The 13,986-nt window shown below is 35.6% G+C and overlaps 1 protein-coding gene across 4 annotated transcripts in view; it reads left to right on the top strand.

Annotated features, from left to right (window-relative positions):
* Positions 1-10,781, top strand: part of RIMKLB (ribosomal modification protein rimK like family member B) — a 63,847-nt gene extending 53,066 nt beyond the window's left edge. For all 4 annotated transcript variants that reach the window (XM_072653689.1, XM_072653686.1, XM_072653688.1 and 1 more), the window contains exons 5-6: positions 2,438-2,641; positions 9,338-10,781. In XM_072653689.1, the coding sequence (XP_072509790.1) occupies positions 2,438-2,641; positions 9,338-9,801 (668 nt within the window). In that variant the 3' untranslated portion in view covers positions 9,802-10,781. The remainder of the gene's footprint in view (positions 1-2,437; positions 2,642-9,337) is intronic.
* Positions 10,782-13,986: the final 3,205 nt, after the last annotated feature.

The following is a 13,986-nucleotide window of genomic DNA, read 5'->3' as shown; positions in this document are numbered from 1 at the left end:
AAACATTCTCATGCTTTCTATTCAACATTTAAGGGAGGAGCTAAATTCTAAGGCTTACCATGCATATGTATATAAGAAATAAAGTAGATAATAACTCCTCCCAAATCCCCAATATGAAGAGGCCTCAGAAACCCAACCAATTCTTCATTTCTTGCCAGCTGCACTGCTTTGGTTTGTATTCCCTATTGTCGTGGCCCCACCCCCAAACTCCCACTCCCACTTTCAGTTTCCTTTTGTGTGTTATCTTCCCATTAGATGGAATCTCCTTAGGGAAGGGACTGTCTTTCTTATTTGTATCCAGAGTACTTAGGGCAGTAGCAGTTATGTAGTAGGTGCTTAATAAATGTTTATTGTATTATAAGATATAACATGCTCTCATATAAAGTTGTTAAACATTTATCAGAACACAGTCAAATAAATTGATGATATCTTTAATTCTGTTTCTTGTCAACCAACAAGTAAAGAGATACCTGCATTATATATGTTCAGCTTCCGTTTTGTTTCTTCCTGTGTATTTGTTTGAGAATGGGACAGAGAATTGTGATTTCACAAAGATAAGTTATAAATAGAATTTTCACAAAAATAAGTTGTTGTAAATCGAATTAAGGCACATTTAATAAAAATGAGATTTTCTTCAGTAGTACACCAAAGATTTTATAACTTCACTGATTGGAAATAATTCAGAGTGTCTGGTTATTACAGCAATAGTTAGTTCGTCCTTCACTGAGTCTTTGTCACTGATTGTTTTTTCTAGTTGGGCATAGAAAGGATTTTGTATCCAAAGTTCATTCACTTGGTTTTGTCAGTGGGGAATTATTCCTTCCATTGCCTCTTCCAAAATGTTTAGATATATTATAACACTCCCATTTTTCCCCATTCCACCCTGTTCTTTCTCCATTGCACAATTTTCTTTTTTTACAACTACTACTTTTGAAACATTTTAATAGGATAATAAATTTATTTGTAATATGTTCCCCATACAGAGACGCTTGTCCCCTTGACAAGCTTGGAAAACTCTAACCCAAAGGAAGCCTATTCTGATCCTTCTTGTTGTTAATATGTTTCATCTCCTCCCTCCATTATCATATATATCATCTATTTACTTAATGTAAACGTGGTACTTTTTGCATTATCCTCAATGCCTTGTACACAGTAAGTGCTTCAAAAATGGATTGAAGTGTACCGCTTTCCATAATAATAATTACCAGTCCTTATGCAAATTGACCTCTTTACAAATGCTTTTAAGTAACCTTTAGAATGTCAGAGAATTTTAAGAGGTAAAAATATTAAGCCAAAAAAATTGGAATTTAAATCTTGTGAAGAGAAGAGCCATTGTTTTGATTGTTCATTGTGTTTTTGGTGAGGTTGATATACCTTGTCAGCCCAGCCATTTACATGGAAACTGAGGCTTCTTTTACATTTTATGGAGCCACAAGCCAAATGGATTACATAAGTTAATCTAGAATTCTGTTCACCATTTATTCACATTGCTTCTATGGAAAATTGTGTTTGTACTTCCAAATAGCCATTTTATAAATTAACTTTTGGAGCACGACCTTTTTGTAAGTTATAAACTGGAAATATGGAATCAGAACAAGGGAGATAGCTATAGAAACAAACCTGCCCAATTTTTGTTAGCTGGCCTACACATCCTTTTCTCTAAAGGCCAAGTTTCTCTCCCAGCTTTCCCCTTTTCACTACTAAAAGCTGTTGTAACAGTTATTTTGATTATATTATTGAATGAATCAAAATGCCCCTTTTTGAGAGATTATGTTATTCCTGATTGTTTTTGGTAAAGAAGGCTATACTGCCTACCAGAGATACCAAAGAATGTGAAATGAAGGTTGTTGTGACAAAAATGCTTTCAGATGGCTTTGGAGCAATAGTGGAGGAGGAAAGGGTAGGATCCCAGAATAGAAGCCTAGGATGGGAAGAGTCTCGAAGTCTATTTTTAGATGAAGTTAGGTTTCAAAGAAGGCAAATTCTGCAAGATGTTCTTGAATCTTTAGGTGAATTTTTAAAAACTAGGACTTTGGTAATAGTTAATAACTGTCCCCCAAAATAAATGTTGTGGAGGTCAAATGATATGATGTATATGAAGTGTTTTGCATACCTTAAAAGTGATATATGAATGTAAACCATCTTTATTATCATCACTACTCTCAGGAAACATTTTATGATAGTTAAATGAAATGGGAATGTATCCTCTAATCTTTTCCTGTTACCATTTTCCTGTTAAGCAGAGTATTACTATCAGATTTTAAGATTTTACTGAATGATCGAGTTCGTTGTGAAAAACTAAAATATTATTGATTTAAGTATCTTGATATTTTAAAACTGAGGTATTAGGGAGGAGGGTGCCAAAAAAGAGACAGAAGTAATTATAAATTGTACATAGTACATTTACTTTTAGCGTCCTTTTTTTTTTCTTCTTAAGGTAAAGCTGTTTTCCTGGCTCGAGATAAGCACCACTTGGCTGACCTAAGCCATCTTATTCGCCATGAAGCACCATACCTATTCCAGAAGTATATAAAAGAATCCCATGGCCGGGATGTGCGTGTCATTGTGGTGGGAGGCCGTGTAGTTGGCACTATGCTGCGCTGTTCAACTGATGGAAGGATGCAAAGCAACTGCTCGCTAGGTATAAACAGTACATTGTCACATTATATAAATGAATAGTGTAGCTGTTCCAATGGGCACTTATCCAAAGCAAATAAAATTTTTTATTTTGTAAGTTATAAGTAATAATGTTGTACACCTATATAGAGCATACAGGCTATGGATTCAGAGGACCTGTATTCAGTTCTGACTTAATAGCTGTGTGACCTTGGACAAGTCACTCCACCCTATTGAGTCTCAGTTTCTTCATTTGTAAGTAAGGGGATTGGACTAGATGATCCCTACAATTTCTTTTACCTACAGATTCCAATATCTAGAATCCTAAATATGAAGATAGTACTATAAACCTGCTATTAAGTAAAGTATATCTTTTGAGTTATTTTTGGAGCAGTGGAGATATTCACTGAACTATCAGTTCTCTTTTTCCATTATTATTTTGTAAACAATATCATGGATATTTGAACTGGACTTTTCCTTCAGTCAGGAACCTGGTGCAGATATTACAATGGAGCTGACAAGGATGTTTTCAGCCTCCCTTCCTTAGTCCCAATCTCCTACACCTCTATAGGGCTTGCCAGATCCTATATTGTCTTGTGGTTTGATAGGAAGGAGGAAGAGTAAGGGGAGGCAGAAGGTCCTCCTCAAAGGGGAGGACCTTCCTCCATTGAAAGTTCTGCAGCTATTACCCTGGCCAGTAGCTTTTGGGAGAAAGGCATTTTTTCACTCTGTTATTTTTGTGCCATGTATATGTAGTAAGTACATTGCTTATGTAAGAATATAGATTTGTAGCTCAAAGAGACCCTAGGATCATATAATCAAAACCCTTCATTTTTTACACATCAGGAAATTGGGTTCCAGAGGAGTGCCTTGATATATCCAAGTTAACAGTCAGTGAAATGCTGAATTGGAATTTGGACCCAGTTCCTCAGGTTCCAAATTCAAAGTTCTTTCTACCATACAGGTCTGGTAATATGTATGTAAATTATTCTCAAGTAGACAACATTCATTTTTAATGTCAGTATTGTATGTTCAACTACAAAAAACAGGCACTATTAAAATTAGATTGTGACTAGAAATTAATTGGAAACTAAATAATCTAATCCTAAAGAGTGAGTCAAACAACAAATCATAGAAATAATCAATAACTTCACCCAAGAGAATGACAATAATGAGACACCATGTCAAAACTTATGGGATGCAGCCAAAGCAGTTCTTAAGGGAAGTTTTATATCTCTAAATGAATAAAATATCTCTTGAATAAAACAGAGAAAGAAGAAAGAGATCAATGAATTGGGCATGCAACTAGAAAAGCTAGAAAAAGAACAAATTAGAAATCTCCAATTAAATGTCAAATTAGAAATTCTAAAAAAACAAAGGAGAGAGTAATAAAATTGAAATTAAGAAAACTTTTGAGCTAATAAAATGAAGTGCTGGTTTTATGAAAAAACAATAAAATAGGTAAACCTTTGGTTAATTTGATTAAATAAAAGAGAAAACCAAATTACTAGCATCAAAAATGAAAAGGGTAAATTTACTACCAATGAAGAGTAAATTAAAACAATAATTAGGAGTTATTTTGCCCAACTATAAATCATTAAGTCTGATAATCTAAGTGAAGTGGGTGAATATTTACAAAAATACAAATTACTCAGATTAACAGAAGAGGAAATAAAATACTTAAATAATCCCATTTCAGAAAAAATTGAACACGCCATCAATGAATTCCCTAAAAAAAAAATCTCCAGGGCTAGATGGATTTACTACTAAACATTTAAAGAACAATTAATTGCAGTATAAAAATTTTTTGGAAAAATGGGCAAAGAAGAAGTCCTACCAAATTCTTTTTATAGTACAATTATAGTGTTGAGCCAAAATGGAGAAGGAAAATTACAGACCAATTTCCCTAATGAACATAGATGCAAAAGTATTAGCAAAGAGATTATAGCAGCTTATCATAACAATAATATACTATGACCCAGGTGGGATTTATACCAGGAATGCAGGGCTGGTTTCAATATTAGCAAAACTATCAACATAATTGATTATATCAATAATAAAATTAACAGAAATCATATGATTATCTCAATAGATGCAGAAAAAGCTTTTGACAAAATACAACATCCATTCCTATTAAAAACATTGGAGAACATAGGAGTCAATGAAGTTTTTCTTAAATGACAAGTAGCATCTACCTAAAACCATCAACAAGCATTATATGTAATGCGGATAAGCTAGAAACATTTCCAATAAGATCAAGGGTGAAACAACTGTCTATTATCACCAGTTATACGCAGTATTGTACTAGAAATGTTAGCTTTAGCTATAGGAAAAGAAAAAGAAATTGAAGGAATCAGAATAGGTAGTGAGGAAACAAAGCAATCCCTCATTACAGATGATTTGAATGTATACTTAAATTACATTTTAAGTAGTTGTAAACAATATAAAATATTTGGGAGTCTACCTGCCAATATAAACCCAAGAATTATATGCACACAATTACAAAACACTTTTCACAAAAAGTCAGATCTAAATAAGTAGAAGAATATCAGTTGATGGGTAGATCTAGCTAATATAATCTAGCTAATATAATAAAAATAACAATTCTACCTAAATTAATTTATTCAGTGCCATACCAATCAAACTATCAAAAAAGTATTTTATAGAGCTAGAAAAATAGTAACAAAATTCATCTGAAGGAAAAAAAGGTCCAGAATATCAAGAGATTTAATGAAAAGAAATGCATCTAAAATGGTGTTATAAAGCAGCAATCATCAAAACAGCTTGGTACTGGCTAAGAAATAAGAGTGGTGGAACAGGTAAGGTACAGAAGACATAGTATTCAATGACTAGTAATCTACTCTTTGGTAAACTCAAAGACTCCAGCTTCTGGGATAAGAACTCACTATTTGACAAAAACTGCTGGGAAAACAGTATGGCAGATAATAGGCGTGGACCAGCATCTTACACCATATACCAAGATAACATCAAAGTAGGTACGTGATCTGGACATAAAGGGGAGACATTAGGAGAGCATGGAATAGTTTACCTGTCAGATCTATGGAGAAAGGAAGAATTTATAACCAAACAAAATAGAGAAATTTATGAAATACAAAGTGAATAATTTTGATTACCTTAAATTTAAAAGTTTTTGCACAAAGCCAATGCAACCAAGATTAAAAGGGAAGCAGAAATCTGGGAAGCAATTTTTAAAGCCAGTTTCTCTGATAAAGGCCTCATTTCTAAAACTTATAGAGAACTGAGTCAAATTTATAAGAGTGCAAGTCATTCCCCAATTGACAAGTGGTCAAACAATAAGTACAGGCAGTTTTCAGATGAAGAAACTCTCTATAGTCATGAAAAAATGCTATAAATCACTGTTAATTAAAGAAATGCAAATTAAAACAACTCTGATTAAAACAAGCACATGACAAAACAGGAAAATGATATATGTTGGAGAAGATGTGGAAAACTTGGAACACTCATGCATTGTTGGTAGAGTTTTGAGCTGATCCAACCATTCTGGAGAGCAATTTGGAACTATGCCCAAAGGGTTATCAAATTGCATACACTTTGATCTAGCAATACCACTACTAGGTCTATACCTCAAAGACATCATAAAAAAAAGGAAAAAGGACCCACATATACAAAAATATTTATAGCTTCTCTTTTTGTGGTGGCAAAGAATTGGAAATTGAGGGGATGCCCATCAACTGGGGAATGTCTGAACAAGTTGTGGTATGTGAATGTAATGGAATACTATTGTTCCATAAGAAATGATGAGCAGGCCAATTTCAGAAAAACCTGGAAAGACTTTTAACATGAACTGAAGGTGAGTGAGTGAAGTGAGCAGAACCAAGACAACACTGCACACAGTAACAGCAACATTGTGCAATGACTGGTAGATTTAGCTTTTCTGAGCAATGCATTCATCTAAGACAATTCCAAAAGACTCATGATGAAAAATACTTTCTACATCCAGAGGAAGAACTATGGAATCCTAATGCAGATTGAAGCATACTATTTTATCTTTCATTGTTTTTTGGTTTTTTTCCCTCATGGTTTTTCCCTTTTGTTCTAATTCTTCTTTCACAACATGACTAATGTGGAAATGTTTAATATGATCATACATGCATAGCCTGAAAAAAAATTAGATTGTGAGCTCCTTGAAGGCAGGGGTTGTTTTCTTTGTTTCTTTTTGTATCCCTAGTACTAAACATAATTCCCAGCATGTAGTAGGTGCTTCATAAATGTTTTCTTGACTGACTGTGTGTGTGTGTGTGTGTGTGTGTGTGTGTGTGTTCGTGTGTTCGTGTTCGTGTTCATCCTTTGTTGCCGAAGAAGACCATGCCATCGGAGAAATAATGACATGACTTGCACTTGACTTTGTTTTGAGTGAGGGAGGGCTGTGCAGGTTACCAGCCTCACTTCTCCACAGCCATCTGAATTCAGTGACCAGATATTCATCAGGATGACTGGAGATGACCCAGGATGAGGCAATTGGGGTTAAGTGACTTGCCCAAGGTCACACAGTTAGTGAGTGTCAAGTATCTGAGGTGAGATTTGAACTCAGGTCCTCCTGACTCCTGCACTGGTGCTCTATACACTGCACCACCTAGTTGCCCCACAGAGTCAGGAAGACCCAAGTTCAAGTCCTGTCTATGATACATACTTGCTGTTTGTAGCTCTGGACAATCATTGAACCTCTTAGTACCCTTTCCAGTTCTCTAAAATTGTAAGTTCCAAAGCAATGACTGATCGGCATTGGTAGAGATTTCCTCAAAGGCAGGTATCCTCACCAATACAATCACAGCTCTGGCCATAAATTTAAATTATGTCTGGGTGATTTCTGTATGAGAACTGTATTTGCTGAACACTATATATATGCATGCTGATCATGGCTAGGTTAAGATTTCTTTGGAATAGGATCATAGGCTTTAGATTTGGAAGTAATTTAAGCGGTTATTTAGCTTACCCTCTATTTTACAGATGAAGAAGCTGACACTCATATCTAGATATGTAACTGTCTTTCTCTGGGACTATAGTCAAATATCACCAACTTTCTACTGCTGTACATTTCCACTTAGATATTTCATAAACATTTCAAACTGAACAAATGCAAAATGGAATCTAGTGCCTTTTTTAATTTAACTTTTTTTATTAGCAGAAATTTATTTTCTCTCCCTCATACCTTCCCCAAACCCTTTAAAAAAATAGACAAACAAAAACAATACTTTTGTAACAAATATGCATAGTTAAGCCAAATGAATTCCTACATTGGCAACGTCCACAGTATAGGTATTCCACCTTCTGCACCGAGTCCATCCCCTCTCTCAGGAGGGTGAGTAGCTTACTTTATCAGTAGTCCTCTGAAATTGTGGTTGATCATTATGCTGATCAGTTTTTAAGTCTTTCGAAGTTGTTTGTCTTTACAATGTTGTATTATTGTATAAATTATTCTCCTGATTCTGTTCACTTTACTCTGTATCAATTCACACACAGGTTTCTCTGAACTAGTCCTGTTCATTATTTCTTAGAACACAGTAGTGTTCTGTTTACATTCATATATTGTAATTGGTTCAGCCTTCCTCAACTTAGAGTATCCCCTTAGTTTCCAGTTCTTCATTCCTACTAGTATCTACTATAAATAGAGCGTGTCACACACTGCATAATCTGGTTCTGGCTTCGGTCAAAACATTTTTCAGTCTTACAATACTTCATCTAACTGAAACAGCCTATTCTTCTCCATACATTATTTTCCATCTCTGAGACAGCTAGGTGGTACAGTGAATAGTGTCAGAAAGTTCTCATTTCAAATCCATGTTTAAGATATTTACTAGCTGTACAACAAGGCACTTGACCTCTCTTTGCCTCAGTTTCTTCACCTGTAAAATGGGAATACTAACAGCACTAATCTTCCAAGGATGGTTGTGAAGATTAAATGAGATAATTGTAAACCACTTAGTATATAGTAAACATTACATCAGTGTTAGCTATTATTATGATCTTTATTAATAATACTTATATGAACAAAAGTATAAGTATTTTCAGAACATTTAGAATGGTGGCTCTTTCTGTCATTCCCCAAAATTAGACATCCATGATAGGACCAAAAGACAGTAAGATAGCACTTAGAAAATGTGAATATCAATAGAGTTTCCAACCAGACTGTCAAGTATGACTTCCGACATGGTAAGAGCTTAAATAGAATAAAACACAGTGTAACGTTTTTGGACTTCACTCCTTAGTCCCAGACGATTGAGGAAGTGGATCATTCATGAATAAATGGGTTGAATTTAGATTTTAATTTTCCCAAATATAAATTATTTTTCTATCCTCCCCCTAATATACCCAGCCACCACTGAAAGACAAAACAAAGGGGGAAAAAAGGAAAGGAAAAAAGAATAATGAAGATGCACAGGCTTCAATTCAGTGTCTAAAAGATAGAAAGATAGAAAAGGGGCACTAGGTGGCACAATGGATAGAGCAGGTATCAGGAGGACCTGAGTTCAAACCCAGCCTCAGGCATTTGACACAACACTAGCTATGTGACCCTGAGCAAGTCACTTTAAAAAAAAATAGAATGGGAGCTAGGACCCATTTGGTTTAAGAAGACTCTGGTAATGTCAAGAAATGTAGAGTTTTTATATGTATTTAGTTCTGTTCATGTGGGAAAATTCAATCATGTTCATATCTCCCCATGTGGCTTTGCCTTTCTTAGGTGGTGTGGGAATGATGTGCTCATTGAGTGAACAAGGAAAACAGCTTGCCATTCAGGTGTCAAACATCTTGGGAATGGACGTGTGCGGCATTGACCTACTGATGAAAGATGACGGCTCATTCTGTGTCTGCGAGGCCAATGCAAATGTAGGTTTCATCGCCTTTGATAAGGCTTGTAATCTAGACGTAGCTGGTATGATAGCGGACTATGCCACCTCCCTCCTGCCCCCTGGCCGGCTCACACGGCGCATGTCCCTGCTCTCCGTGGTGTCCACGGCCAGCGAGACTAGTGAGCCAGAGCTGGGCCCCCCAGCCAGCACTGCTGTCGACAACATGAGCGCAAGCTCCAGCTCTGTCGACAGTGACCCTGAAACCACGGAGAGGGAGCTACTCACCAAGCTCCCAGGGGGCCTGTTCAACATGAACCAGCTGCTAGCCAATGAAATCAAACTCCTGGTGGAGTGACTCCACCTGTAAATAATTAACGAACAAAGCCCTTGTAAATCTTTCTCTCTCTCTCTTTTTTTTCCTTTTTTTCCTTCCTTTTTTGAAACCAACTTGCAATGCTGTTTATGAGTGAAGCTCAGGGAGCTGGAGGGTAAACTGAGCCAAGTTAGATAAGAGAACAAAGAGAGAAAAGGAAAAACCTGTGTTTTTCAGTCACTACTATCCTCCATTTTTTAATACTGTAGAACAATTTAATGGAATTTTACCATCTGAATTAATAAGGCAGAAAAGTGGGTATAAGGTCTTCAGACCCAAGTAGATAATTCCTTCACTACTTGTTACCTTTTAAAATAACCTTCAAAGTCAACTGTGCTTTTTTATAAAGGGCCAGAGAGGAGGGGAATGTAAGATCCTCGTACAACTACTTGTATCTTTTGTGTTTGGAAAGTCACCACTTTGCCGAAAACCATAATTCCCCTCTGTTGAGATTATTTATTAGAAATGGGTCAGAGGAAACATCTAAAATTTAAAGGCTTTTAATATACAAAACTGAAATTTCTGCCTTTTTAGTATCCAATTCTATGTCCATATGTCTTTACAAATCTTCCAGAACAGTTTTAATATGGATGCTTCTTATTTTATGGTTGGATTTTGTTTTTCATATTAGATGGGAGGGTAAGATAGGTGTGATCTGTAAAAACATTTCTTAGTAATGACAGAAGTGGCATGTTTGCATAATGGAAGATAGATGAACAGCGTTGCAATGTTTGGTGTACAAAGTAACATTTAATCGAATGTGGAAAAACTTACACTAGTTTAAAAATATGTGCATTGCCTTGTATTTGTTAGTGTTTTAGTCTTTTGGAAGCTATATACTATGTTAATGTTGCATTTTTTTAATACATGCTAGTCCAATATTCCCTGCTCTATGCCTGCATCTTTAACAATGGCCAAAGTGAAGAAAACGCTACCTTTTGTTAACAAGACACTGAATTGAAGCCTGTGCATCTTTATTATTCTTTTTTCCTTTCCTTTTTTTCCCCTTTGTTTTGTCTTTCATTGGTGGCTGGGTGTATTAAGGTGAGGATAGAAAAATAATTTATATTTGGGAAAATTAGAGCTGCTTGAAGCTCTTGAATCCATTTTGATGCCAGTATTATGTACTTGCATTCACATTTTAGAAAGGGGGGGCGGTGTTTGTGTGTGTGTGAGTGTGTGTGTGTGTGTTTGGGGGAGGGTGGCTAATGGGGTTTGTTTTCTTTTACCTTGATGTTAAGTGAGATAAAAGAACAGATAAAGTCAGTGGATCTGAAGGGAAATACATAGCTTTTGACTTCAAAAAATAGGACATGAGTTGTTTTAAGAATTAGACTTCATGAGGGGGTTGGTGGGAAGAAACCACTTGAAGCCACAATAAGGAATAGGTATTTCCCAGGTGTGTGTGTGTGTGTGTGTGTGTGTGTGTGTGTGTGTGCGTGCATGCATGCATGTGTGTGTTATTTTTTGTCAGTTGATTTCTTTCCTTAGTTATTGACTTTTCATGATATGTTTCTTCAAAGCCACATGCTTTTTAGTCCACTCTCTTGGCCAGGCCTTTTCCCCCTTCTACTCATGGGGTTTGGAGGGAAGGGTGGGAGAAAAGAAGAAAAATGAAGAGAGCAGTATTGGGTCAGTTATAATTGGGTCTTATTATAACATCATCAGCTTTCCCTACTATTTTTTCTCCCTTGCCCACTAAATCTATAAAGCCCTGAAATTAAAAGTGGTATCAGCACACAAAAACACACATATACACAAACAACAACAATGAACAGGGATAAAGGTATCCCAAAGAGGTGTTGGAGTATGTATGAGAGAGAAGTGGAAAGGCTGCCAACCTCCGCAGGATTCTTAAAAGAGCAAGTACCACCTCCCCTACAGTCCTCTGCAGTTTTTCTTTGAGCTACTACTTTGCTTCTCCAGTGCTATTTCCCTTCATGTGGACCTTAAACATAACCTCCTGGATACTACTAGAGAGACTTCAAGGCAATAAAAGAAAGCTCAGTATTAACCTGTTGTAACAGAGGTTTGATCATGCTTATTTGTATAGGCTTTTTTCTTTCATTTTAAAAAGGAATGTAACAAATGGATTTTTAAATAGAATTAAATAATATTAAAATTCAGTAGAAGGTTAATTGTTGATAGAATAGTAACTCTAACTGTGCCAGTGTCTGACTTCATAGTAGAAGGTGATATATTTAGGAGGAGTTTATTATGAGAAAGGATACTCTAAATCACATTCAGATAATTTGGCTTATTGACCAAGTGTTCAGTGTATATCTTTATACACTTGTGAGCCATAAACAGAAAATGATCAAATGTTAGATGGTACTCTAATTGAATTCTCTTACTTTGGTGGTTCCAGTACGTTGTTTGGTCAAGAGAAGTAAAAAAAAATCAAGAAAGGAGGAAGCAGCATTTACCACAGATGTTTTCTCTGTATAACAGATACACCTGGAATGTGTCTGTATGCGTGTGTGCGTGTGTGCGTGTGTGTGTGTGTGTGTATACGTGCGTACGTACACAACTAAACATTTTTTTCCCTTTGACAATAAAGGGAAAAGAACCTTAGGGTTTGTGGTGTTGGAAAGGGAGGGAATAGGGGAAATTAATTTGATGTCATTTACACTTATAGCAGGTCATCCAACATGCAAAGTAAGAGGAGAGATATCTGAAGTCATTCCATCACTAGTTTATTCATACTTTGATAAACTATTTTTACAAAATCACTGTTCTAAACTATAGATTCACCACCCTTGTTATGATTTGGAAGTTCACATGTTAGAGTGAAAAGAACAGTAAAGCCTAGCTATTTTCCTCTATTCCTTCATTAAATAGAGGTAAGAGAAAAGTTAAGTCTTCCTAAAAGAGCCAAATGAGACTTTTACAAATATTTATGTTTAAGTTACAGCTAAGTTTATTTTTGTATTTGTAACACCTTTTGTATAAACCCTGTTACTGTTTGGAGAGGTAGAAATGTATCTGTCATTATATGTGTAACTATAATCATGTCAAAGTTTGAATTGTTTGTATAGCTTTGTAGCGTGTCACACTTGTACTTTTTTTTAATACTGTACTTTTTTTAAAAAAAATTATTTTCTGGATCATTTCCTCATCTTGCACATGATGGAAGTTGGACTTTACACATGCACACGTGCTATGGACGATTCCATTTTATTTTTTCCCCATTTTAAAAAAATTTTTTGATGCTCACAAGCTGCTTAGTCATTTCTGCTGGCTTTTCCTCCACCCAACTTTGAAATCTCTGTGTGCATGCTATCTGCTCAAGAAACAGCTTTGGAACGTTTGAGTCTTTGGGGAAAAAATTCCAGAGACATGCTTTCATCAAGCACTCCATCAGACTTTGAGAAGGCATCGTGTGAAATCACTGACTTTCCCTACTCTTCCCAGTGAAAAAAAAAAAGGAAAAAAAAGGGTAAACAAAAAGTTGTTTTACTCACTTAAGAGTAAAACCCCAGTTTGGGGCTATGGGAGGGCTTAGGGAGACTGTAAAATCAAATCTCGTGTTACATTATTTTTTTCCTGGCTCACTCTTTTTGAGAAGGTTTATGGGCTATGTGGCTGGTGAGACACGATCCCCTCCTCCCTAAGGAAATGTAGGTGCTCAGACAGGTAACCTCTGCTGCTACTGTTTTTTATTTTATTTAAATTTGTTTTCATTGTTCTAGGATTTTAAGAAGTAATATATTGCAGGATTTATAACCAAATTCACTCCTTTTTCTTTCTTTAAAAAAAATAAATGTTTTGTTTAAAGTATGTTAAGCGTCTTTGAAGCTTGGATTTTGGAGTGTCTCAGTAGTAGACAAAAATCTGCTGTTGGTATCTCCTAGTCCTTTTCCAGATTTGACTTGAAATGCTTTTAATTTTGTTTTGGGCTTTTTTGTGTGGTATTTTATTTCTTTTACCAAAGTCCTGTTGGCATACTGTTTTGGGGAGGGTGTCTAACTTTAGTGTTAAACCTTCTTATATTAATGAAAACTTGGCTTTTTATTTCTTCAATGTTTTATTTTTTTTTGTTTTTTGTTTTGTTTTTAAAGAAACATTCTAACTGTTTCCACTGTTACTGTTCTTTGCCAGCCTTTTCCGGAGCCAAAAAAAAAAAAAAAACCCAGAGAAAAAAATTTCCTCCTTCCCCCTTCCTGA

Source organism: Notamacropus eugenii, chromosome 3 (assembly GCF_028372415.1).
Source record: "Notamacropus eugenii isolate mMacEug1 chromosome 3, mMacEug1.pri_v2, whole genome shotgun sequence".
Classification (NCBI taxonomy): Eukaryota; Metazoa; Chordata; class Mammalia; order Diprotodontia; family Macropodidae; genus Notamacropus; species Notamacropus eugenii.
This window is presented reverse-complemented; position numbering and strand designations above follow the sequence as displayed.